A 26,490-nucleotide genomic window follows, 5' to 3' on the forward strand; every position below is an offset into this window, starting at 1 on the left:
ATGATGTCAAATGTCCATTCCCTTTCTCCTGGAGCAAGAATGGGGGACATTACAACAATATTAATGACATGCTCAAAGTTGAGATAATTATTCAGTAGATGCCAAAGTACTCTGAAACAATCAGAAAACCTTGTTATTGCTTTCTCATGTTTGGGAAAAAGTCCTAAAACTGTGTGCTGGAAGTTAAACCCCTAAAATTAATATCTGAATTTTGCCTGTGGTTTGCAGGATGTTAATATCTTCCCATGGCCACCAATTTCTGTAGCACCCACTATTTTTGAGAACTGCTGCCAAACAAATAACCCCTTTAAGAGCCAAAGTATGCATTTGGTGCCTGACTTTAACTCCAAGGTGATCTCTGAACCAGGAGACTTTCCCCAAGTCTTTGGTGTGGCAGGGAAAGGTTTTCTGTGTGTCCTCTGCAGTGTCTGTTACTCAGGGAGGCAGAAAAAAGCTGCTTTCCTTCACAGACATCCAAGTGAAAGGAAAAGATTATGAGATGACACTTCAGTGTCATGAGGAGTTGGTAACTATTTCCCCTCCTCCCATTCTCTCCATAGTTGCCCTCTACCAGGTAACATAGGAGCTATTTCACCCCCTTTTCTCTCCCCTCTCTTCCAGGTGGTCTCTCTAGGCCTGTATTTTGGGGACCAGGCTTATCTCCGCAGCAGTTGGAACATCTTGGATGGCTTCTTGGTCTTTGTGTCTCTCATTGACATTGTGGTCTCAGTGGCCTCTGCTGGCGGTGCCAAAATCCTCGGGGTGCTGCGAGTGCTCCGGTTGCTGCGCACCCTACGGCCCCTCCGGTCAGAACCCCACTGAGCTCTGTTCAGCCCCCTCTTCCCACTGGTTATCCCCAGGAGGAGTCCCAGCGTCAGATCCAGCTGTGCCAGGCAAAGTGTGGTCTTTAACAAGCAATAAGCCACAAGGAGGTCCCCCTTAACCATATATGTGTCTGATGCTGGAGGTACCTCATCAAACAATAAGTCCATGGGAAAGAAAAGGTTTTTTGATCACAGGGGAGGGATCTCCACTGAGGGGTCACTGCACAGGGAGACAGGGGTCTGCCACTGCTGAAAATGCTTAGCTTAGGCCAAATGTCCCTGCCCTGTCCTTTATCACCCTTCCCCTCCCTTCCTCTTCAGAGTCATCAGTCGAGCCCCTGGTCTGAAGCTGGTGGTGGAGACACTAATTTCTTCCCTCAAGCCCATAGGAAACATTGTCCTCATCTGCTGTGCTTTCTTCATCATCTTTGGCATCCTGGGTGTGCAGGTAGGTTGTTACTGTCCATCAAATAGTATCCCCCTTGAGCCCCCTATTGCCATGGGCACCTGTACCCCCAGGTCCCATAACAGACACAGGGAGCCAAGCAGAGCAAGAGAGACAGAGAAGCCAGTGATTTTCTGTGTTTGCCCTCTTCCACAAGTCATCTCCATAATGGCACAGCCTTTGGCAAGCACAGACGGGTGCTCAGTAAGTGCAGGCATTGCTGGACATGAGAGATAGAAGTTAATGCTCACACCTGGCAGCAGCTGGGTCAAGGTTTGGGTCAGTGTCATAGGGAGAGCCCAGGGCTGGCACAGCACAGGACAAGCAGCTCAGTGCCTGCTCACATGAACACTGCCTCCAGTCAGCTCTCTTTCTCCCCCGCACTCTGAACTCTAAACCCACCCACAAACTACTTTAATTTTTTTTATTTAGTCCTCTTTATTTTTGGCTTTTGCGTTGCAGAGGAGCAAGGATGTGGGTGTTACTTCCATCTCAGGGAATGCACTATACTTAGTTTGCTCTGATGTATCTGTACAAATGCACAATCCAGTACCTTCCATATGGGGAAAAGAGCCCTGAGTAGAAAGTCACAGCAGTGCAGTGCAGCTTTGTGAAAAAATATATATGGGAAGAAGAGGATTTTTTTTCTGGTTCTTTACCCTCAGATGAGATCTTCTTCTCCCATCAGCACTCTCAGTAAGAAGGAAGCAAGGAGGGAAGATTACTCTAGGGGGCTGATTAGAAGATACTTTTTTCCCTTTGTACCCAGAAAAGCTGCCTTTGAGGGCTGTCAGATGGTGGGCTTACAGTCACTGCTAGCCTGGGACAATGGATGAGGATGAAAAGCTAGGTGTGAGCTTACAAGGGTGGTCCTGGCTCTTTTGCAATGTTTGAGCCTGTGCTCTACATTGTGTTGGTGGTGTCCCTGTAATGCTCTATGTGGCTTGCAGTCTTGCGGGCCATGCAGCATCTTAGCAACATCCCAGGGAGCATGGGGAAGGAACCCTGTGGCGAACCCTGTGGAGAAAGTGACCCTGATGGGGTCACTCCCCTCCTGCAGCTTTTCAAGGGCAAGTTCTACCACTGCCTGGGGGTTGACATCCGGAACATCACCAACCGCTCCGACTGCGTGGCAGCCAACTACAAGTGGGTGCACCACAAGTACAACTTCGACAACCTGGGACAGGTGAGTCTGCTGACAGCCCCTCCCTCTAATGGGAACCCAATACAGGGTTTGTCTCCTCCTCAGGGAACAGATGCAGTGCCTGGAAAGCCAATGCCTGGGCCAGAAAGAGCAGTTATTTGGCATGGATGTCCATGCAGAAGCTGTGTCACTAGTGGATTGGTATCAAAATTATACCTACAGGATGAGTGGGAAAGAAAAGTGGTGGCAGCAGAGAGCTTGATTTTCTCTTTTCTCCTGCCACAAAGCAGATGTTATTCACAGCCTCTCTCCTCTGGTGGGTCTGGCTGCACATGGCTTCCTGTCACCCCCTCCCTTGTCCTCCACAGGGAATGGAGAAGGTTTTGATGTGTGCAGAGACACAGGAAGAGTATTTCAGTGCTGTGTGTGTTACAGCATAAACCCACAATACTTTTTTTTCTGCCTGCCAGATGCACCTGCTCCACATCAGCTTTGCTTTATATGTTGCAGGCTCTGATGTCCCTCTTTGTTCTGGCTTCCAAGGATGGCTGGGTCAATATTATGTATAATGGACTCGATGCTGTGGCTGTTGACCAGCAGGTACATGGACTTTTCTTGTGAAAGGGCCTTTTCACTTTCCTTGTGCTCATAAGGCAGAAGCATCCTTTAACTTTCTGCTTCAGATACCTCCCTCAAACCAAGAGTCCCTCCCAGGCCCCTTCTAAATCCTTTGCTCACCTATTTGCAAGGGGTCAGGTTTATCGTCTTGTCTAGTCCATGCAGGCATGTGTAGCTGTGGCTATGCTGCGGGTGTCTGTGGTAGTGTCAGTGGGCCTTTATCTATTTGTAATGAAGAAACAATAATGTCATGTGTCTTTCTGGGCATGCTGGCTCCCTCCTGGCCCACACATGGTTATTTCAATACCTTGTAAAGCAGGATCTGTTGGGCTGCCGCCCACCACATCCTTATTCCTCTACTGCTAAGACAATCACTGCTTCTGTTCTCCTCCCACTCCAGCCAGTGACAAACAACAACCCCTGGATGCTACTCTACTTCATCTCCTTTCTCCTCATCGTCAGCTTCTTTGTGCTCAACATGTTTGTGGGGGTGGTGGTGGAGAACTTCCACAAGTGCCGGCAGCACCAGGAGGCTGAGGAAGCACGCCGGCGGGAGGAGAAGCGCCTGAGACGCTTGGAGAAGAAGCGAAGGAGTAAGGCACAGCCTAAGTGTTTGGTTGGTTTGTAGGCCAGGGTTTTCTGAGAAAAACCTTTTCCTCTTCTTTTTCTTTCCCAATGGGCTGGTCTCCAAAATTCGTCACTTGTGGCCATGTTCTCAGCCTTCCTTCCTGCACCACTTCTGTGTCACCACACATCTCACTGGGGTGGTCTGGGGAAGAGGAGTGGCTGAGGAGGTCTGCTGGAACTCCAGGGAAGGCACTGGGGAAGGGTTTTAGCACCCTTCTCCTCAGGAGATAATGTACCAAAACCACCCCTGTGCACATGCTGACAGGCACTGTTGGCATGGGGCATGCACACATTGATATGCTTCCTGTGCTTGGGGTAGAGTCCCAACTGGGCTTCCTGCAGCTCAGCTGGTGGTTGAAGAAGAACCTCAACAGATTATTCTTTGTGTTTACACCCAAATTTATAGAAGAGGGGAAAAAAACAAAGAGGAAGACTCTTGTGTTTTGTGTCCCAGTGACCCCAGTGTTGCAATGTCACTCCTTGGGATCCCAAACCTGTGGAGAAGGAAATCTATTCCTGGTGTTTCTGTCTTGTTTTGAATTACCTTGAGATAAAGATTGCTAAAGCAAACTTGCTCCTGGAAATCATCCCTACTACCCAGACTTCCATTCACAGCCTATGGGCATGCTTTCCCTTCCTCTGCTTCAGTTTTCCCCTTCTCTGCTATAACACCCCAGGGCCTCTCCTTGAACCATCTGCTCCCTTTTATCATAAATGATCTTAATTTGTCAAGACATGAAATGCTGATTTAGCACCGTTCCCACAAACACAGACTAACAGATTTTCTTTCTAGTATTCTGTTCTTTGCCTTTTTTCCTACATATTTTTTTCCCATTTCTTCTTTCCTTTTTGTTGTTGTTGTTATTTTGTTGTTGTTGTTATTTTTTCCCCTCCTCCCTATGTCCTTTATCTTTACCTATTCTTTTCTGGTTTTTCTCTCTCCCAACTACATTCCATTTTCTTTCAATGACTATTACCAATCTTATGCCTTCTCCCTCCTCAGTGTTTCTTACCCATTTCTCTCTTTCTTCCAATTTCTTCCTAACTCTGCCCATATCCCTCTTTCCACTGAAGAGGCACAGCGTTTGCCGTACTATGCTACCTACTGCCACATACGCCTCCTTATTCATTCGGTCTGCACCAGCCACTATCTGGACATCTTCATCACTTTCATCATCTGCCTCAACGTGGTCACTATGTCCTTGGAGCACTACAACCAACCTGTGGTGAGTGAGATCATGGAGATAAGTCCTGCCTCCAGACATTGTCATTTTGGTACAGCTCTCTAGTGATCACTGCCCTCTAGCACAAGTAGGACTCTTGGATGTCTCTAAAATCTAGTGTTAAAGTTTTGTAGGAATTAGTTTTGTAGTAGGCAAATTTGTATGAAGATTTTCATCTGTATCCAGAAAGGTAGTTCCTACTCAGACACCTGTTATCCACTAAAATCAAGAGAGAGAAGGTATCTGAGCAAGAATCAAGCCCCTAGAAAGAATGATGCAATTAAATCTCTGTGCTTTATATTAGCAAGTGGATATGTGGGTCACCCAAATTTAGGTGCCTGCTCTGCTTTTTATTTTCCCCTGGATCTATTAGGAGTGGTGGAAGCAGCAGTGGAGAGCTTCAGGCTTTGCATCATATTTCCAAATATCGGTCCAATTTCCCTGCCATATGGCCTCAGCTGAGAGAACTGAGAGTGGCTGGTTGTATGTCATGGGATGGGACATCTTTACCAAGCCACCTCTTCTTCATAAGAGAAGCTGCAGGGCCAAAGTGCTGAGCAGAGCCTATCTCAGCTGCAGGGTGTGATTCCAAATACAGCACCTTGGAGGCCAAATAAATTTCACACTTTGCTTGGATACAGACCATGTACCTCTTAGTGTTCCTGGCAAAGCTGCACATGCCTTTGGTGGGAAAAATGTATGCTGCACATATCAAAGGAGCCTTCTGCCTCCATATCGAGACAAAGCATTCATCATGACATCTGCCCAGTGGCATTTCAGTTTTCTCTTCAGAAGACCCTTGGTTTAGGTGACAGCTCTGGTGTCTGAACGGATGTCTGAGATAGCTCAGGCTTTGATCAGGAGCTGAATCTGTTTGTTCACATTCAAATCTGTTGCTGTGCTCCTCTGTTTCCTGCCCACCTTGCCCAATGGCCCAACTTTCATCTTGCCCTAGATGGGGCCCAGCTTTATATTTCAGGAACTCTCAATCTTTATCTGTTGGTGTCTTCACATCAGATCTTTGTTCCTCAACAAGTCACCCCTCTTTCTTACTCTTCAGCTCCTTTCCCTGGAACACAGTTCCAACCAAGCCAGCCTGCTGTCAGGTTCTGTTGAACAATCATCTCAAAGCACTTGAAGCCCTTCCAGTACAAAATGCCATCAAAAGCTGCCCACTGCTCACACTGGTTCTTGGTGGTCATGAAGGGGCTGCACCTAAAAGAGCCAGAAGCCAAACAGCTCAGAGATGTGATGTGCTGGCCCCAGACCAAGGCACAGCAGGGTTTCCTCTGGTCAGAGATGACCTGAATCCACAACTAGAGTAACCTCTGTGCTTCACTCCTGGTTGATAGCTATGTCAGTGCCATTAACAAGGTGTCATTCAGGTGGCATGGGCTACTGGCAGAAGAAAAGCCTGATGGCATTTCATGGGTTCTCTTACAATAGCCTCCTCCTCCAAATTATGCTGAACAGTACAGGAGAAAGGAGCAGTAACTGATCCTGAGAAGAGCATGGGGCAGAGAGGCTGGCTCTAAGGGTGGTTGAGAAAGAAAGGTACTTGTTGGGTGGTTGCCCTTAGTAGGTGACCTCCACATTCAAATAGGTAGGAAGCGTGGGGCAGCTTCCCCACCCCAAAATGAATACCTGGGACAGCTTCCACAACCCAGGATGAATTCCTGGCACTTAGGAGAGTCCCCTCACAGTGGGGTTATGTGTTTGATGTTGTTTTTGCCTCAATTCTTTTCTCTATTTCTGTGGCAGTCCCTGGAGACCGCCCTCAAATACTGTAACTACTTGTTCACCACTGTCTTCGTATTTGAGGCAGTCCTCAAGCTGGTGGCATTTGGTCTGCGACGATTCTTCAAAGACAGGTGAGTAGAGGGTTGTCAGCTGTGGCTGTGGGACAGCTGGGTTTGGGGTAGAGGTTTGGGAATGGTGCCCTATCTAGACTGTGAAGTGGTGGCAGAGTGCTGACTGCCTCCCAGTTCTGCACAGCATGGACCTAACCTCATCCTCCACAAAGCTGCAATGCCTAGGTAATAGCAAGAGTTGTCCAAAAACTGCCTCTTGATTGGAGTCTGCTGGTTAGGGTAGAAAGCAAAGGAGATGAGGTTAGAGAGAGACTTTTTTTTCCTGCCCTTGAGGCAAACTGTGAGCATGCTGAAGCAGAACATATATAGCAAAGTTGATTCAAGGTAGTAAGGCTGTAAAAAGCTGAGCCCATTAGTCAAAGCATGGTGCCACAGTTACACAGCTCCATGCTTTCAGATCAGGCTGGCTTGCCTCTGGCTGCTTAGGGTGTGTGCAAAGTGAATTTCTGTTTCTCTGGAAAATCCCATATAGGCTGACTCAGGCCTTGAATTCATAAATAAGGAAACGTTTAGGATGAAGTGGAGACGAGTACCTTTCTTTCTCAGGAAAATGGAAAAACTCTATCTTCGTTTATTCTCTTTAATTTTTCTTCTAAAGGTGGAACCAGCTAGATCTGGCCATTGTGCTGCTGTCTGTCATGGGCATCACATTGGAAGAGATTGAAATCAACGCTGCTCTCCCAATTAACCCCACTATCATCCGGATCATGAGGGTGCTGCGTATCGCCCGGGGTGAGAGAGACACTGGCCAGAGTAGGGCTGTATATGGCCATGGAGTGCAACTTGGCGCCATGACTCATGGAGCAGTGGCTGTAGAGTCATGAGCTTGCCCTGTCCCCAGCCCTTGAGGAGCCTCTGGGGTGTCCTTCATCACATCTCAGCAGGGATTATAGGATCTAGGGCACCCTAGAAACTCAGGCTTTCTGGTTCCCTGGGAGGTGAAGCACTGGGAGGGTGGGCAGATCATGTGAGAGCTGAACTTTTCCTGTTACTCATTTTTTGGGCAACTATAGAATTGGTGTGGGGAGCAGAAGTCACCAAGCAGGTTGAAATTTGCACAGGTGGTGGCCAAGGTGTGCCAAGATGGCATAACTGTGATAGCTGAAGGAAGAGAAAGGGATGGAAGGAAAAATCAGAGCAGAAGGACAATTAGGATACACATTCCTGGGAAAAAGCACGTGGCTAGACTGTCTGGTGAAGCAGGAGCAGCCCTACAGACATGGGTGGTAGAAACAAAATATTTAGTAAAAGGGATATGAACTTGAGGAAAAAGAACAACTAGGGTTGTACCATCAAAAAGCAAGAAGAGGAATGAGGGGAAAGTTCCATTTTTCCAGGGCAAGGAGAGACAAGACATCTGTCTTGTTCTACTGTCATTAGTAAATCACACAAAGGATGCCTCTGAGCTGTCTGACTGACATTTCTCTTGTGCTTGTTGTGGCAGTTCTGAAGCTACTGAAAATGGCCACAGGAATGCGAGCACTGCTGGATACAGTTGTTCAAGCCCTACCACAGGTAAAACATCTTCCCAAAAGACTCTTGTCTTCTGTTCCTTTTTCCAAAGGATTGATTATTGTGGAGTCTCAGAGATGGTGTCTACTGTGGTGTGCAGGCAAGTGCCTGAAGGTCATGTCCAAGTTCTCATGTCATTCATGGGGTTACAGCTCACCTTGCATCTGTCTTCTCCAGCATGTGAAAGAAGTGAGGCTTGACCCCTGGATAAAGGTAGATTTCTTCCCATCATGTCTAGATAGTGTCTAACTGTTTGCAACTAGTCCATGGCTCCTTTCACCTCTCTCCATAGAAGGGAAGAGTGATTGGAAGCTATTTCTAGAGGAAAGGAAATCTTTCTGTCACTTCACCTCCCCCTTTCCTGAATGTGCCCCCTTTCCCCCCCCTTCTCTTTCATTTGCACTCTCATCACTCCTTTTCTTAGCCAGTGCTCCCCCCTTCCTACTTTTTCTTCTTTTGTCCTCACGGATCCCTTTGGGTTTCTGAGCCTCTCATGCATGAGAAGCAGTGAACACAGACACACAGTGAACACTGCTCACACATCCAGCAGTTAAGTGTCTGCTGCAAGACATAGAGACAGAAGAATCTCATGAGCTGTGAGTGGCAGCTGCTCCCTAACGAGACTCTGACACGGTGCTTTACACAGGCTTCAAGCCCACTGTGAGCCTCCTCCATGATGGATGAGCAGTCAGGGAGTCTAGCCCCCTTCCTTTCGGATTGTTGAGGGAGAATTGTTAAGCAAGGAGTAATGGCACCAAGCGGCTCTACAGATCATATATCAGATCAGTCCCTTGGCAGACCCTGAGAAGGCAACTCTACTGTGTGATATCAAAATGCACAGACATTTGTCAGTTGATTTATCAGCTAATGTGCCAGTGCTGGTGAGTGATGATGAGCTGGGAATCAATCTGAAAACAGCATGAGTAGTTACCCAGGGAATTTACTTCTGGCATTGGTGACAATAAATGTCAATCTGAATTAAAGGAATATGACGGCACAAAAGTGAAAAGGAAACTCTGTGATCTATTATGGATCCCGAGCTCTGTCTGATCTCCCATGCTTTTTATTGAACAACAATTACTTGTAGTTTATTATAATAATAGTAACAACAACAATATTAATAATACATGTGTAAGATATACAACATCATTCAGGATACTTGTGGGCTGAGATACACTGGACAATAGAAGGAAAGGGGGAGATGAAGGATGTGAAGGCAGATCTGGAATGTAAATTTTTATTAGTTCTGGCTCCGCTGCCACAGTCTGGCTCAGTGCTGCTTTTTTGCACCTTGCTCTTTCCATTCTAGGAGCCACAACAGATGGTTTTTCTCAGGCAAGGATGAGGGATAGAGCAGGTCTTCAGATCCAGCTTCTGCATGTCTGTGGCATGTTTATTCTGAAACCTTGATAAATGCACATAGATATTAAGAGCTGGATGAAATAGTATCCAGAAACTGTTGGTAAGAAGATTCTGCAATAATATATTCGAACCTAAATTATGAGATTCAACTTCTGCCCCCAAAACATGGATAATAAATAAGAGAGGAGGAAATATTCATATCCCTATCATGTAGACAGAGAAACTGAGTCATCAGACAGTTAAGTGTTTTGCACAAGATGGCAAAGAGCACAGCTGGGACCTGTGAGTCTCTGTTTCTGTTCCCAGCCACAAGCCACAAGTATATTCTTCCACACTTTTTCATTTCTGATTTTTCTGTCTCCCATTTGCCTACAGCTCCTTTGCTAACCACGTTTGTGGGCCAGGTCTTATGGAGGTCAGTAATACCTGCGTCAAAGCCAGCAGATGTCTGAAAGTTTGGTCTCTAGGTATTCCCTGGAAGATAATAACAAGCAGTACTTAATTCCTCCAGCATCAAAGCCTATGACTTCATATTGACTGGCTTTTGCTACCTCCTATAATGGGTTGGCTTTGTTTAATAAAGTTGTGTAGCAGGGATTAAAAAAACCCTCCATACTTATAGTTGTGTAAAAATCTGAACTTAAAGGTCTAAAATCCACCAGTTTCAGCGTTAAAATAATCAATCTAGACTCCATATTTATACACCATGTCTTTGGGGGACAATTGAAGAATCTGTAATATTATTCTCCAAGATTTATTCGCTTTGCCAAAAGAAGTATGTTGTGAAGTGGGGAATCCTCATGACCCCAGTCCCGGTTTGGCTGGGTTGCATGTGGCTAATAAACAAGATGGGTACGATGGATAACTCAGAGATCCGATTTTAATGCATCTGACCGCAGGCAGCATCCAAAGACCAGGGGCATGGTTAGTGTGGTATTTTATAGGGGTTTACTTGAGGGTAGGTGTCCAAACTTGGTTACAGGGCTGGGGCTTGATTTTATAGGTCTAAGGTCTTGAAGCAGCAGGACTTACTCTGTTAGCCTCTTCCTAATGTCCCACCTCCCAAGGTCTCAGGTTTATTCTCTCTGTGTAGGAAACCTGAGCTAAGCTTTCATCTGTCCCAGGTAATTCCCAGGCTTCCACAGAAATAGTTTAAAATAAGCTGTTCTTTCCCTTGCACTATCCTCTTCCTGACCTTTCTTTTTTTGTTCCTAGAGCACAGACTTAAATCAGGGATTTTGGCTTGCTAATGGCATACAAAGCATCTCCAGTTTCAATTCAATCCTGTTTCAGTTCCCTTCCTGTCTTTTTTACACTGCAGCAATTCTTAATAGTGAACAGAGCTTTAATTTTAAAGAGCCCTTTGAAAATGTAGTCCTTAGCTAAGTTGTATTAACTTCCTTTTCTTAACGTCCTGTAGACACAGACCCAACACTGTATTTTCACAGCATTTACTATGGTGTCTAATTTAGTCATCAGAAATAATCCTTTCCAGTGAGTATGTAGGGAGCCAGGATGTCGCAGTTCAGGGAAGTGGGTGGGCTGAATAATTTATTTCCCTCCTGAATTTGGATGGCACTGCAGTTGCAAAAACTAAATTAGTTTTCTGAAGTGATGATCCTAACACAGGCCCAGTGACCACATGCATTCAGACCAGAAACTGTTTATTGTTTAAAAAAACCTGTTAAGTCCTTCATTTTTTCCATGCCTTCTTTTCCCACCTGCCTGCTCCTCGCCCAGGCCTGATGGCAACTAGAGCCATCACTGAATGTTTCTCAAGCGTTGAGCAATTGTTTGGTTGCATTTGTACACTGGGATTTCACTGCTATTCTCTTCAGACTTGGAAATGCAGAAACATTTTCTGTACAGATGAAATAGGCTTTGGATTGGTTGACAATGCTGTTTATTTTCAGGTGGGAAACCTTGGACTCCTTTTCATGCTCCTCTTTTTCATCTACGCTGCTCTAGGAGTGGAGCTCTTTGGAAAACTGGGTAAGTCTTAAGCAGACCATGCTTCAATGTGAGCTCGTTGGGGTTTCTCAAAATCAGAACTCTTCCATAAAGGGACTGAATTATTTGATGGACTTTATTCTCCTTTATGCATATTTGATGTAAGAGGAATTTCCCTCTAAATTGTAGTTGTCCTAACAAAATGGAAGCAGCCTCTGTTTTCTCTTACATTCTTAAACATTTGCTTTTCCTGCATTCTGTCCCTGACATTGCCTTCAAGATTACAAGAAAAAAAATCATAAAAGTTTATTTACATCTCTTGCCATGCAATATTGATCAAGAAGAAAGGCAACCCAATGACATACTGGGAGGATCCCCCTGAGCAACAGAGAAACACTGCCTGATATCCTGGGGCTGGGCCATCAGGGATTTTTCCATACTGATGGCCAACAGCCAACTATTGGGCAGGGTGCTGATAGCATTCATTGCCTGAGGTCTTCAGGTTGTGAGTTCATATTGTTGATCTCAGGAGTGGTAGTGTGTCCTCTCCTGAGTATTGCACTCCCCTTGTTTTTCAGTGTGCAATGATGAGAACCCCTGTGAGGGCATGAGCCGCCACGCCACCTTTGAGAACTTTGGGATGGCCTTCCTCACACTTTTCCAGGTGTCCACAGGTGACAACTGGAATGGAATCATGAAGGTAACTGGGACTTGGAGGCAAGGATCTCCTACTTGTGGGGAAAGAGAAATTCTGATATGTGGGTCTGTTCAGCAGAGCTTGGGCTAGCAAAGGGATGGAGAACAGAACATGGAAGCTGGGTTGGGGTTGCTAGATAAGATCCCTGCTTGGTCCAGAGTCTCTCTTCCCACCATGGAAACATACACCTTGGGCTCATCTGGTCCTAGAGACATCTGAATGAGAAAAGTGCCAATTTTCCTTGGGAGGAACAAGAAAATCATTTAGGCTAAGAGGGAATATCCGCTGTAGTCAGAACTGTTATCAAAGCTGAGCACAGGACATGTGTGTTGGACATGGCACTCATCTGCAGAGCTACCAGGAAAGTACAAAATAAATACTTCCTTCAAAGGACATGGAGAAAGGAAAGTTCTTTCATTATATATGGTGCTTTCGAGAATAGATGGGAGAAGGCAGTACCAGCCTGCTCATTTTTGGTCTTGTTCACGTGTGGGGCTACGATTGCAGCAATACATCATAATCTGAAAGTTTGCTTCATATGCCTTTGGATGGTTTTGCTCTGAAGCAAACAGCATATGAACAGAGAGTGTCCCAGATTCTTTGGGGACCTCATTATGCCAAAAGGCATGGGGTGATAGAAGTGTTTGCCTTGTTCTTTCCATTGGAATCAGTGGTTTTTGACAGAGAGAAAAGCCAAGCTTCTGTTCTTACTCTAATCTTTCCTTCCTTCCATCGTTCCCTCTCAATCCCAACTTCCCCTCAAGGATACCTTGCGTGATTGCAGCCACGATGACCGGAGCTGTCTCAGCAACCTGCAGTTCATCTCCCCACTGTACTTTGTCAGCTTTGTGCTCACAGCCCAGTTTGTCCTCATCAATGTGGTGGTAGCTGTGCTCATGAAACATCTTGACGACAGCAACAAGGAGGCCCAGGAGGATGCAGAGATGGATGCTGAGCTTGAGATGGAAATTACTCATGGGTTGTGCTCCCACAAGTCAGGCTCTCCAAATTCAGGACAGGGAAAAGGAGCAAGAACAGGAGGAGGTGGTGGTAGAACAGATCCTGAAGGACATCTGTGCATGAGATGTTACTCTCCTGCCCAGGTGAGTACACCTTTGAACTTATTAACTAGACTGCAGCAAGGAGCTGTGGGTATTAGCTGGGCAGCTCAGATGATTGAGGGCTTAGCAGTAGCAGAGTCTTCCATCTCAGGGTGAAAGGTTTGCTTTCAGCAGTAGACTTCTGAGTTGATAGGATCATGTAGAGACAAGGCTATGACAGCAGTGTGTCCTGTTCATTGTCATCATGGTATAGGAACATGAGGGCCAGCAGAGGAGGGATGGAGCAGATCAGCTAAAGGTATGACAAGAGGAAATTTGAGAGGAGAGCTCAGGAGAAGAGTGCAGGAGAAATGGCAGATGCAGAGTGAGTGACTCCAGCGGAGCTGGAAGGGAGACGTGAGCACTGAAAGTGAGTGAAGACTGTCCCTCCCTATTTTATTTTTCTTTCATTGAACTCTGGCACCTTTACACAACCTGTGGAGCAAATATTTCCCCCAGTGACCCTGTGCAAGTACCTGCAGAACAAGATGCTGCTCCAGATGAGTCAGGGTGGAGAACCCAGCCCCAAATTCACATGAAACTTGAAATCAAAAACCTCGACATTCTTAAAATGCTCTCTCCCATCCTCCCCCCTTTCTTGTCCCCTAGGAGAACTTATGGCTGGACAGTGTCTCTTTAATTATTAAGGACTCCTTCGACGGGGAGTTAATGATCATCGATAACCTATCGGGCTCCGTCTTCCATCATTACTCCTCGCCGGCCATGTGCGAGAAGTGTAACCATGACAAGCAAGAGGTAACCTGCGTACGAGGATGTGTGAGGGGACTCTTCCCCCTAGACCTGCACACGCACACCCACGTGCCCGCAGGTCATCCCATGTGTGCTCCTCACTGTAGATTGTGTAGACTGTAGAGCTTGTTGACCTGTGTTTGTTATCTGTTGTGAAGTACTGGTACTGCCTCTAGTACAGGCCTGCCCTCCTCAGCCACACATGGATGTTTCAGGTGGTGGAAAAGTGAGACATGACAGGACATGGATCAGGAGGGACAGAATGACCTGAAGAGAAATTACTATGAAGGCATCCCTTGGCAGCTCTTGTTTTGTTCAATTCTGCAAGAAAAGTCTAGGTTCAGGGTCATGTTGGACAGAGGACTCTAAGGATCTCACCCCAATGAGACCATTCAGGAGCAATTCAGTGGGAGATTTAAGCTTGTGTTTTGTCCTGATTTTAAGCATGTGCTTGCTTATTCCCTGTTGAGGTCAATCAATTAAGCACATGTTTAAAGGTTTTGTTGAATAGAGTCATGTCTATGAGTAAGGATTGGATTGTGGTGAAAACCAGTTAATTAGTTGGAGCAAAAACTAAATAAAAGTGTGCCCACTGAGAAAGTTTGTTAGCTGACAAATGGGTTGCTGCTAAGAGCAGGACTAAATACAAGTAGCTTGTATTTGAGCTACTAAAGTTGGTAGATGCTTTAGAAAACTCTTTCCTAAGCAATTAGTCTTTTCAGGTTGTGAAACTTGAGCAGCAAGATAGTCTGGGAAGGGTTAGGTGAGTAGCAGAACTAATATAGTTCTGAAATAATTTTATTGTATGTAAGTTGTCTGATTTTGTGTGATCAGACTTGTAGCAGTAGTGTCTCTTCTGACACTAAATTGGTACATCAGTGGCAAACTTCACCCTCTTCTTCCCCATAACTGACTTGATATGTTGTTATAGCTTATAAAGAAACAGGGAAACTTTGAGAAAGAGCTCTTATTGGCAGATCATTCTATTCATGTTTGAAGAAAGCAATATTTTGTTTGGTCTCAGATGCCTAGTTCTGATGCTCTGGTATTTTTCAGCTTCTCAGCAGTCTGCTTTTCCCCACTGCTTCCTTTTGAAAGTATCAAAATTCAAACATTGCTGTAGTTTATCGTTATTGAGACACTTCACAAATAACTTCTGTGTTAATGCAACCAAATAACTAGTTTTCAATTAACTGCAATTTCCATTGCTTTACTGAAGTCTTTATGTTCAGCAATTGCTGCTTTCTCAGCAAATGAGATCTCCTAAGACATTCCAGAATGATTGCCCCCAAGTCATTTGCAGCTACATTTGAAAACTTCACAGATAGTCTTCAGTATCCTGCCTACAAATGAAGACAACAACCCACTGTAGTGGTTTGAAAGCAGAACTAGTGAGAGAGTTCAAGTCAGAAATACAATTCAATAGGAAGAAAAAAAATAAAGTAGTAGTAAAATAAAATAAATGCAATAATACAAAAGACAGAGTCAGAATACAACCTGACACCCTCTTGGTCAGGGCATTGGAAACAGTCGAAAAGTCAGCCCTCCTGGAGTGGCAGATGTGGTCCTGTTGGAAGAAGAGATGATCCTGTGGAGCCAAGGGTCCAGAGATGGGTCCAGAGTTCCTTTGGGAGTCCCGTGGGAACACCAGAGTGCCTGGTGACACTTGTGGCTCCTTTTTATTTAGGTGGAAATGGTTTGGCTCCTTCTCCCTGGGTGGAGCATCTCACAATGGGATGATGTAATGTGTCATGTCATTGGTGAGCTTTAATGGCCCATTAACAGGAGATATGCCCGGGGTGGGGGGTGGTGGTGGTGGAAAGAGATAACAAACAATGCCCCACCCAGTTTTAACAGCTGGCTTGTTATCAGAAAGACAGCCACATCCTCCCTCCTGGAGTTACAACAGATAAAGAAAAAACACCTCCCCAACCAGGTTTCAACAGATGGAATAGAATAAACTTTTTTTTTACATAACCCAAGATGCCCATTTTCTTACCTTTCCAGCAAAGAAACTAGATAGCAAAATCTTCAAATGCAACCCACAGCCAGAGCAAAGAATTTGATGTAATTATCACAACTGAAGAATTATTCTTAGATCATACTTTCTACTGGCTGTTATAGAGCCATAAATTACTTTCAAAATTGGTATTTCAACACATCTAAAATGTGGAACTGAAAAGAAATCATCTATGCAAGAATGAGTTTAGTAATAAAATACAGATGTTTTATTTTGGATCATATGAGTCAAAACTATACCTTAGGATTTTAAGCCTCTTCATATTTCAAAGTAGAAAAAAATTGAGGACATTTCAATGGTAAAGCGCTATGGAGTCATAGGTAACATCAGCAATACACACAGTCATTAAATTAGAGTGTACTGTGGTACATCTAGATATCCAAATAAGTATTGTTCACAGACTGAATTGTATAGTCCCAGAAGTAATTGACAGCAAGTTACCTAGGCAAAACTATTTATCTAGTCCTGTTAAGTTCATGTGTGTTAGAAAAAAATATTATGCTTGCTGTCCACCCTATCAGCCTTAAACTGCCCTTCTGACAAAAATCATGTATTAGGCAAATATGTCCCCTCCAATTTCATTGGTAGTTTAATTCATCAAGATGCTGAGCACAGTGGATGGACACAACATTTAAACATATGCTTGAACTCATAATTGTGTGCTAAGCCTTTTGTGGCATCAAGCAGAAGTGCTCAGTGCCTTTCCCAATTACACTCCTGATACTTTATTTTCAAACTAATTATTTGTACAATGAAGGATTTTTTAAATCATGGGTCTGTTTTTAATGATGTATCTACAAGTAGTTGTTTTCTAAGGGATATGTGTGCATGGTTCAGTATCTCAGGCTGATGTTCCTGGCAGGTTTCATGGATTGGTATCTAATGAACAGCCCCTTCTCTCTCCACTGCAATTTAAAATATATTTTTGTTCCTCATCTTTAGTCAGCAGATTTTAAAATATTCTACTGTAAGGGAAGCAAAAAGAACAAACCCTTGTTTTTTCATGGTGCTAAACTCTTCTCTTGTCATTTCTATCTTTTCACTCTTGGGATGGTTGACAGACTTCTATATATGGATGACTGAAGTGTGTTTAGCCATGGTAGGAGTTTGTCAAGTGAGCACCAGTGAAATGTGTTTTCAGACCTGCAGTTTATTTAGTCATGACTTTGTCGATTGTGGGTTTTGGGTAGATCCCAGGGTGGTCAGAATTTTCAAGCAAACAGATGGTTCTGGCTTTTGCTGAAACCCTTTTTTATGGATGGCAAAGGTAGTCACAGATGTCATGCTCGCATCTCTACAGGCCCAGCTGTAAGGCTGTTTTGGTGTCGCAAGCACTTGGGAGAGTAATAGATGAGTACACACATTACGTGGGACTGAATGAAGACTGTGCTTCTCCACACAAGTTGTTGCTGACTGGTGGTTGTGTAGCATCCCTGGCATAAGTTCATTGTGGGTTCTCTGTGTGTTCTTGCTCTGAGGAGCAGTGCTTGGTTTTGAGCTTTCTCCATGGTAGAACAGCACTGTGTTCCTGTGCCAGACTAATAGCTCAAATAAGGATGTCATTTGTCCACTTTATTTAAATCCAGCTCTGGTTTTCCATTCTGTTTGTTTAAATTGCATTATCCCTGAGATGGAGACCTCTTCCAGTCTTTGGCATTGGCACAAGCCACTAAACTTCCAGCTCGAAAGTCATCTCTCCAAATGTTTCACCTGCTGTCATGGCGCAAGGCTACAGCTGCCTCTTGCAAACACAAACACATGGCCAGAAGCTGTCTCAACTGAGACAACCCAGAATACAGCTCTCAAGAGTTAGCTGCTGGTGATGCAAACTTCTGGAACTCTAGAGACCAGTGATGGAAATCCAAGCACAGGAGGGACAGCATAACCGCTTAGGCTGGTAGAAAAAAATGCTTTTCAGGCATTTTGGGAAAGTTGTCAGGCAGAAGGGACTTAAAAGCTTGGAGGAAAGAGGATGGGAGAGGGGAACATATGGTATGAAACAAGCCAGAAGATGAAGCAAGGTCAGGCATGGGACTGGAGCAGAGCTGAAGCACAAGAATGAGAGAGATGCAGTGATCAGACTTGCTTTCAGAAAGCAAGAGAGCTCAAGTGTGGGTGTGTAGGAGGGCTGAGTTTAGAGATGGAGAACAGAATGGAAGACAGTGTTAGGTAAGATCTTGGGTAGGTTAGAGGAGAGGGGAAAGGCAAGATACAGGAAAGCTGGAGAGAAACAGGGTTTCAGTAATGAAGGTAAGAAAATATGAAAAGCATGATACTGGCATGGACTGCAAAAGGCATGACTTTCCCTGGAATGAAAGCACTTTCATGTTTAAGCAGGGCTGTCTGTGGTGCCCTTCAGAAAGTGGGGTCCACTCCTCATCCCTCAGCAGGGCCGGCTGCCCTGTCACCAGCCTGATGAACCTCTCTGCCTGCCTGGCTTTACTTGCAGGGCCTTGGGCCAGCTGTATCGCTGTGACATACAGAACTTGTTGCTCCAGTTCTGGCACTAGAGGAGCATGGACTGCTAGCAGCCTGCTTGTAGATTGTATATTCAATCTTTCTTAAAAAGTGAATTCTCCTGCCCAGCCCAGGTCTGGGTTAGGCAGTTCCTGATATATCCAAGGAATATAACCTAAAATTGATCTTGGGTCTACAGGCTCTCACTTATCCACCATCAACAGTGTGACTGCTTGAAATGTGGATACCAGGTATGACCTGTGATAGCTCCTTTCCCTTCCTTCAGGTCCAGCTGGCTGAAATGGAAGCATTATCCCTCAACTCAGACAAGTCCTCTTCCATCCTTCTAGGAGATGAGTCAGACAATCAAAACTCTGCTCAGCTGAATCCTAAGGAGATCAAGGTTAGTCTCAGACAGCCATGGGCATCTTACACCATGTGCTGTATTTATGCCCCTGCTAATTTCAGGTGCTCTGTATTCATCCAGGTGTCCCTGCTGAGGAATATAATTCTGGTCATTTTTCAAGAGCTTCTCCATAGAGACATACTGTGGAGTAGGATTTGAGAACAAAAGAATATGTGCATTTAAAAGTTCTCTTCACTACTGTTAGTAACTTTCTCTGAATTAGTCCGAAAGTGTTTTGGGCTGGAAAACTAAGCACCTCTTAGCTAACTTGAAGTTATTATCAGAATCGGTTCTTCTTGAGGCTTTGAAAAGTCTGCTCTATCATCTTCCATTAAATTTCCCAAGGCTTTGTCCTCACTTATTTTTTTCCAGCAGGATGGCCAGGACAACCCTGACTCCACTGAGGCAGACAATCTGGGGGAATGTCTGCTTCCAGCATCCGGCAAGGATGGCTCTGCAAACCCAGACAGTTACCTGTGTGAAATGGAGAATACTTCTTTCAACTCAGTTCAGTCTTGGCTAAAGCATGAAAGTACCAAAGGTGGGCAGGGCTCTCATGCCCCAGGTCTGCTAAACTGTGGGTTGATCCAGCTCTGTTTTTCCCCTGCTTTGCCTCTGCCAGAGGGAGACTTAATGTGCCTTGGGGTTGCACTAACCAAGAATTAACTTTCAGTTTGTTAATTTGCTTCAGGAATGGGGGGGGGAGGAGCAGTTCCTTCATTTTTGTTGCTAGTTTTTATATCTTCCTTCAGACATGACTCTGAAATATTGTGAATGTGCTGATCCCCATTTGCAGTAATGCACCCATGCATGGCCAGAAAAGAGCGGGCACAGATCCTCCTGACATGCCAGCAGGATGAACTGTGCTCACTCAGCACAGAAAACCACTGCTGCCCCCTGAGACCAAGTAAAGGTTCAGGGAACGTGTAATACATGTCTGCCCTTGGTGGAAGCGCTCCAGTTCTACTCTTGAGCATGCCTTGGTCTCCTGTCGTCCCCAGCTTTTCCAAACCATCACTTAATTTATCTCCCTTCAACCATTGCCTTGCAGGATCTGGGATAAATGTCCTTTGGCAGTGACACATACTTGAATCAAGGCATTATTGCCAGCATTTCTCTGTGAGAGCAACAGCAGAGCTGGCCTGCTACCTTATGGCTCTGAGCTGTGTTAGGTCTTCCTGGTCTGGTGCAGGTTTTTGTGCAAAAAGTGGGATCCTTAATCTGAACACCAGACTGAGGCTTCTTGGCCACAAATGCGTGTTCCTGAATATTCTTTGTTCACTGGACCTGAGACTTTGCTCAGTGTAACAGCAGCAAAGTCACAAAATAAAATCGGAGGACTCTTCAACTTTTTTTTTCCTTCTATTTCTGTTCTCCTCCCCTTTTTTTTTTTTTTTTTTTTGATGCTCTGTTAGTCCCTCCTAGCCCCTTCTCTCCAGGTGCATCCTCCCCTCTGTCACCTGTACCAACAGAATTTTTCCACCCAGCCATCTCTGCCACCCAAACAGGGCCTGAGGAAATCTTGTGTCCACACAACCTTCCTAAGATCTCTCTGCAAGGCCCATGGGCATCACTGAGATCTCCAGGTGTGAACTGCTCACTTCTCCATCAGGTGAGGAACCCCACTTCTGCTTGGGAAGCTCAGTTTTCACATCCCACCCAGAGGGGGCTGGATGAGGAGGAGGGCAGAGGAAGGAGAGAGGCAGCTGTAGTCACAGGCTTGGTAACCTGGATCTGGTAGGAGGAGCACAATGGACTGCAGAATGTTGGGGGGGTAAGAGAGGAGAGAGGATAGTATAACAAAGTGGTGTTGGATAGCTCTCACCCCGTGAAGTCATTTGTTGTTCTGCTTTGGATCAACAAACAGTTTGACAGCTGCAGGGGGCCCCACATGAAGATGAAATCACATCACTCTGTAGCTCCCCCCTGGGTCCCTGGCACTGGGTGTGCTGCAGACACCTGCATGCACAGCAGCCATGGGTGTGGGCCAGGGAGGTGACAGCTGCACAGCATCCTCAGGTCCTCTTAACACAATGACTAAATCATGCACCTTTTTGATTGAAACAGGCTTCTTCCCACCTGCATCCTTCACATCCCATAGTGCCCTGTTCACCCACTGTGTCCCTTAGCTCTCGCATCCCAGAAAAGTGCCATCTCTTTCTGAAAAGGCAGCTATTTCTCACTAACAAAAGAGAAGAATAAAAGCACTGGGGGGAAATCAAGTGTCTCTGAAGTGCAGAAGATGCAGAGATGAAAGCCCAGTAGAGATCCCTACTATTGTTCTTGGAAGAAGCCCAAGAACATGAACAGGGGCACTCTATTCCAGACAAACTAAAAAATAAAAACAGATGTTATCCAGCTATATATGACAGACACTGTTAGCACAATACAAATGTATAAATTCACCAAGGATAAATTTAGCCTTGGTCTGAGACTGAGTTGTTGCAGTGTTGAAACTTCTGATTTAGGTTAAGACAAAGAGGTATAGCCATGTAGCTGGCACACCACTGGGACAAAAGTACTGAATTGTTGTAAAGGAGAAAGTAGTAAATTTCTGAATATTTGACACAGAGTGTATTGAATAACTATGAAGACTGCTTCCTGTAGGACACTACATGCATCATTCTCAGTACAGTTGTCCCAGTGGTGATCGCATAGTGCAGACCAATTTCCTAGAAACAACTAAAATGCAGCTTAACTAGATGAACCCTGACACAAGGAAATTAAGACTGTTTCCTCTTCCTGCTAAGGGGACCTTAGCAGGAAGATGAAGAGGACCCACCTTTCTACCCTAAATGAAAGGGTAGTTGCTACTACTGCTGGTCAAAAGAACCATGGGGCCTCTTTTCTCTCCCCAGATATTGCTAATTTTTTTTAATGAGAGGAGGTCTATACATAAGTCCCTTGCTTCCTGTCCAGCTGATAGATGTGTCCACAGTCTGTGTGGCAAGTTTATAGGGAAGCCATGAGGGAGGACCCACAGGCAACCTTTGCTCCGCTGCCTCATGGACCATCAGTGCTTATGGAAAGTGTAGTGGTGGGTGCTGCAGGGCTCAGAGATCCAGCATTCCTTCCCTTTACTGGAGCACTTCACATCGGAGGGGTAGATTTATCCTGAAGCAGAATGAAATAAGCTCAAAATATGGAAACCTTTCCTCCTCCTTACCCAGAAAGAAATCCCCATGGCAGGCTGTATGGCTGGTGCTTTGTAGCATTGGTTGGTTTATGGCTCCTTTCCCCAGCAGAGAAGAGTGAGAGAGGAACGGAGTTTTTCCCCTTTCCCTAATCGTGGCTTATTTTCACACTCCAAAGTATCCCCAAAACCAATAAGGCAAAGTCTCTGGCCCACTGCCCATCTCCTTCCTGAAAACTGTGTTTTCGTGCTCCCTCTCCTCAGGCCGCCGAGAGCGACACGTCGCTGGAGAGCCGGAGCAGCAGCTCGGCCGGCAGCCTGCAGACCACGCTGGAGGACAATAGCCTCAACCTCAGCGACTCTCCGCAGCGTACTCTGGACTTACCGGTGGCCCTGTGCCCCGTGCCGGCGGCGAGCAGCCAAAGACCCCTGGCAGTCCCCCTGTCCCCCGCCTCCCACCGCCGGAGCCTGCGGGGCCGAGGGCTCTTCAGCCTGCGGAGCCTGCGCCGCCACCAGCGCAGCCACAGCAGCGGCGGCAGCACCAGCCCCGGCTGCACCCACCACGACTCCATGGACCCTTCGGATGAGGAGGGGCCGGGCAGCAGTCTGCGCGGGGGCGGCAACAACAGCGAGCCCTCGGAGACACTCAGCAGCCTCTCGCTGACCTCGCTCTTCTCGCCGCCCCCACGGGGCCTGACCTTGGTGAAGAAGTGCAGCAGCACCAGCAGCCTCCACGCCAGCCCCTCGCCCCGCCGCCCCGCCGCTCACCACACCAAGCCCTTCTACACCGTTGACCCTCGGGGCTTCCTCTCGACGCCCTCGTGGGTGATGGACTTCTGCAAGGACACCCCCTCGCCCAGGGAAAGAGAGGAACCAGCTGCCCCCAGCAGACTGGGGACAGGGGACCGCAGCTCTGCGCTCCCTCCCGAGCTGGAGCTCGGCGACGGAGCCAGCAAGAGGAACAGATGAGGGTCCCTGAGGTGCAAGGAGGGAGCATTCGGCCGCTGGCATGGGGAGTGTGTTTCACTAGCTTCTCCCTGGCAGGAAGTCCAAAGGATTTGCAAGAAAAAGAAAACAGGCAAACAAAAATTTATAAATATATATATACGTAAATATATATATATATACACATATATATATATAAAATAAATATTCTGGTACCGTACCTCAGAGGTGTGGGAAAGTGCAAGCAATACGGGAGCAGTCCTGCCTTGAGGGCAAGACCTCGACCATCATCCCAGAGACTATAGTGACAAGAAAAGGCCATGGGGCTGGCAGGGACAACACCCTCCAGCCAGGTGACTGCTACGTGGCAGCTGTTTAGTTATATACATATACATATATAGAGAGATCGATTTATTTATTTTTTTTACTGAGAGATTATGAATTTCAGAAAGTGCTAAGGAAGAACAAGAGAATGTGGGGCCTGAAGGAGCTGCTGCACCAAACCATGGGGGTGGGGGGAAGGGAAGGGAAGGGAAGGGAAGGGAAGGGAAGGGAAGGGAAGGGAAGGGAAGGGAAGGGAAGGGAAGGGAAGGGAAGGGAAGGGAAGGGAAGGGAAGGGAAGGGAAGGGAAGGGAAGGGAAGGGAAGGGAAGGGAAGGGAAGGGAAGGGAAGGGAAGGGAAGGGAAGGGAAGGGAAGGGAAGGGAAGGGAAGCAGGGTGAGCGGCAAGGGAAGAGCGCCTTGTGTGTTTCTGGGAACTTCTTCATAGTCCATGCGTCCGTTTCCAAGGTTAAAAATTGTGGGCCAGATCTTCAGGGTGAGCATAAATTGGCAAAATGTGCTGTTGGTGTAAAGCAGCAGAGTTCTGGCTTGAGGTGAATTCATGCTGATTTACAGCAGGTGAAAATCTGGCCCCAGCAACAGAGAAAAGCAAATAGCCATGGACCATGGGGAAACGTTTTGAGGTGAAAAGCCTTGCTTTGAAAGGAATGTGTGAACACAGTGGGCACACTCATGGAAGGCGGATGGAGACTACATGGCTTATTTTTGTTGTTGTTTTGTTGGATTTGGTTGTTTCATTTTCCAAAGAAAGAAAACTACAAAGAGAAAAAATTACAAGGCTCATGGGGATATTTGGAGTGGGAGAGGCAGGGTGGAAGGGAAGGGGGAGGTAAAAAGGGGAGAGGAAATTGAACTTTTCCCCCTTTTATTTGAAGTAATTGTGATATTTTATTTTAGAAGCCCAAAGGTGCAAAAATTATCCCTAGAGAAACCTATCTTTGTTATTTTTGTATCTATAGCTATATATATTAAAAGAATACAAAACCTAGAATGTTAAAAAAGACATAAAAGCAAAGGTGGTTTCAACAACACAAAACGCAGTCAGTCCCTTGGCTGAGGGCTAAGACTGTTCCAAGTTCCAGTAGAAAGACTCAGCAAGGACATCCTTAGCACAGTAATGTTTCTGTATCCTCTCTAGCATTATCCTCTGACATTTTCCTGGTTTGAGTCAGTGTAGCTGGGACCAAAGTCCTAATCAGTGCCAACCATAGACATGGAGAGCAGAGAATATTGATCAGAGAGTGTGTGTGTGTGCATGCCACTGTAAGGGTGCTGATGTGTGTTGTGTCCAGGCCAAGTGACTCACCAGCTGGAGAGATGGGTGAGAGGGACAAGGAGAACTGCAGCTCTCCTTGTCTCTGCATTGCAGGGCAGTGGGAGTGGGGAGGATTGTGGAGGGTGAGGGCAGAACGACCCCTCAAACCATGACCTGCCTCAGAATCCAGAATTCTGTCCAGAATGATCCTCTCCTAGCGTGGCTGCAACAAGGCTTCCAGAGGCTGCACCCTCCTTGCTTTTCCAGTGATACAACTGCACAAGTCTCCTTGCTGGCAGAGCCAACCTGGATCTTCACCTGTAGCAACTCCGAGGTTTTATATCCTTCCCAGATTTGCAAGCAGGTAGGAAAACCAGCCACCCAAGGGAATCAAAGGATTTTGGATGTCATGTACAATGCCAGGGTTGTTCCACTTGGGTGTGTCTGAGAAGACAGACAGGGAAGGGCAGCAGGGAGATGATAGCAGCCTAATGGAGACAGGAGTGTTTAGAGCACTGAGGAGAAGGAGCAAGGCTCCCTGTCCCATTTTTATCATCAGACCAAGGGGGCCTCTGTGGCCCTCACAGAGGTCTCCCAGCTGATATACGAAGCATTGTGAAGAGGACCATACAAAAGATGTTCTGATTTGATTGTGACCTGTCTGACTTTAAAGCAGCTGCTGCATCTTACAAACCAGGGTTGTAAACAGTGAGCACATCACTTGGGACCAGCAGCTAGGAAAAGGATAATTACTGTGTGGACTTAATTAATTTGCTCTGTTGCAAGTGTGTGTGCTGTCTACAGGGAAGTCAGACCTGTGAGTAGAGGACAGGAGAGCCTGGGTCCTTGTCCTTGCAGAAAGGATGCAAATACAGATTTATTAAAGCAATAATAAGGGTCTTTAAACGCTTTTTTTGCACTTGTGGGTCTTTGGGTAAGTTGCCCCTGCTCGCTGTCCCGTGGGCAGAGAGGACAGACATGACACATAGTTTCACATTCTCAGGGAAGGAAGTCAGTCCCCTAAAAGGCTGAACAATGAACTTGGGTTGCACAAGGCTTCAACCCAAATCCAAAGCTGCTTTGAAGTCAGAGGTAGGGCTTACCAAAAAACCCAAAGAGTTGAATTCCATCCAAACCCCAGACACTTCAATGGACAGAGCGCTCCTTGGAAGTTTGCCATAAGAGAACACAGAGGTGGGATTCCAAGCTGTCCTGGCAGTTGTATGGGCTGTGAAATGTTTCATCTGAGCAATGGGAGAAACATCAGAGATTGGTGGAGTGCTGGAAATTACCCCAATATTTGACCATGAGAGAAGCATGGCCTGCACTTCGGATAACTGGGAGGGAGGAAAGGTGAAAAGATGGTGGTGGTGACCTCATGGGGCAACTACAGCACCTCGTATGGATATCTCTAGGCTTATTCCCAGTTGTCCCTGGAAGTGACATCTTTGTTTCTCCTGTGGTTTGTGGTTTTTGGCAGTCCTTCTGCTCTGCAGGATGTCTCCCCTTCACTTCCCAGCAGGGTCATGCCACCTCACCCACCTCCCTGCAAAAGGGCTTTCACCTTCCACTGTACAACTGGAGCAAAAGGCTTCTGGCTTAAGACGGAGGTTGCCGTGGAAACAGAAGACTAGGTTGTCCTTAAAGAATATTTTGTCTCTCTCTTTTAATTATTTACTAACTGTTTCAAGAAGAAGCAGGAGACATCTATCCTTCTCAAAGAGGAGACAGAACACTCCAGCAAGAACTTTGTAGTTTTGCTGGGGATTTCTGCAGTGCTTCAGGTTGTGCGGTTTCTCCCAGCAAGTGCT

General features: G+C 46.1%; 1 protein-coding gene across 1 annotated transcript in view; it reads left to right on the top strand.

Annotated features, from left to right (window-relative positions):
* The window catches only part of CACNA1I (calcium voltage-gated channel subunit alpha1 I), a gene marked incomplete at both ends in the record, with an annotated part of 160,586 nt that extends 137,478 nt beyond the window's left edge, over nt 1-23,108 (top strand). The window contains 17 exons of the mRNA XM_083860601.1: nt 622-806; nt 1,146-1,272; nt 2,330-2,455; nt 2,924-3,013; nt 3,432-3,624; nt 4,733-4,884; nt 6,643-6,752; nt 7,351-7,484; nt 8,197-8,267; nt 11,540-11,618; nt 12,155-12,276; nt 13,038-13,376; nt 13,983-14,129; nt 18,887-19,003; nt 19,379-19,547; nt 20,515-20,618; nt 22,404-23,108. Of these exons, the coding sequence (XP_083716727.1) occupies nt 622-806; nt 1,146-1,272; nt 2,330-2,455; nt 2,924-3,013; nt 3,432-3,624; nt 4,733-4,884; nt 6,643-6,752; nt 7,351-7,484; nt 8,197-8,267; nt 11,540-11,618; nt 12,155-12,276; nt 13,038-13,376; nt 13,983-14,129; nt 18,887-19,003; nt 19,379-19,547; nt 20,515-20,618; nt 22,404-23,108 (2,970 nt within the window). The remainder of the gene's footprint in view (nt 1-621; nt 807-1,145; nt 1,273-2,329; nt 2,456-2,923; nt 3,014-3,431; nt 3,625-4,732; nt 4,885-6,642; nt 6,753-7,350; nt 7,485-8,196; nt 8,268-11,539; nt 11,619-12,154; nt 12,277-13,037; nt 13,377-13,982; nt 14,130-18,886; nt 19,004-19,378; nt 19,548-20,514; nt 20,619-22,403) is intronic.
* Between the last annotated feature and the right edge of the window lie 3,382 nt (nt 23,109-26,490).

This window comes from Zosterops lateralis (assembly GCF_965231275.1).
Source record: "Zosterops lateralis genome assembly, chromosome: 4".
NCBI lineage: Eukaryota > Metazoa > Chordata > Aves > Passeriformes > Zosteropidae > Zosterops > Zosterops lateralis.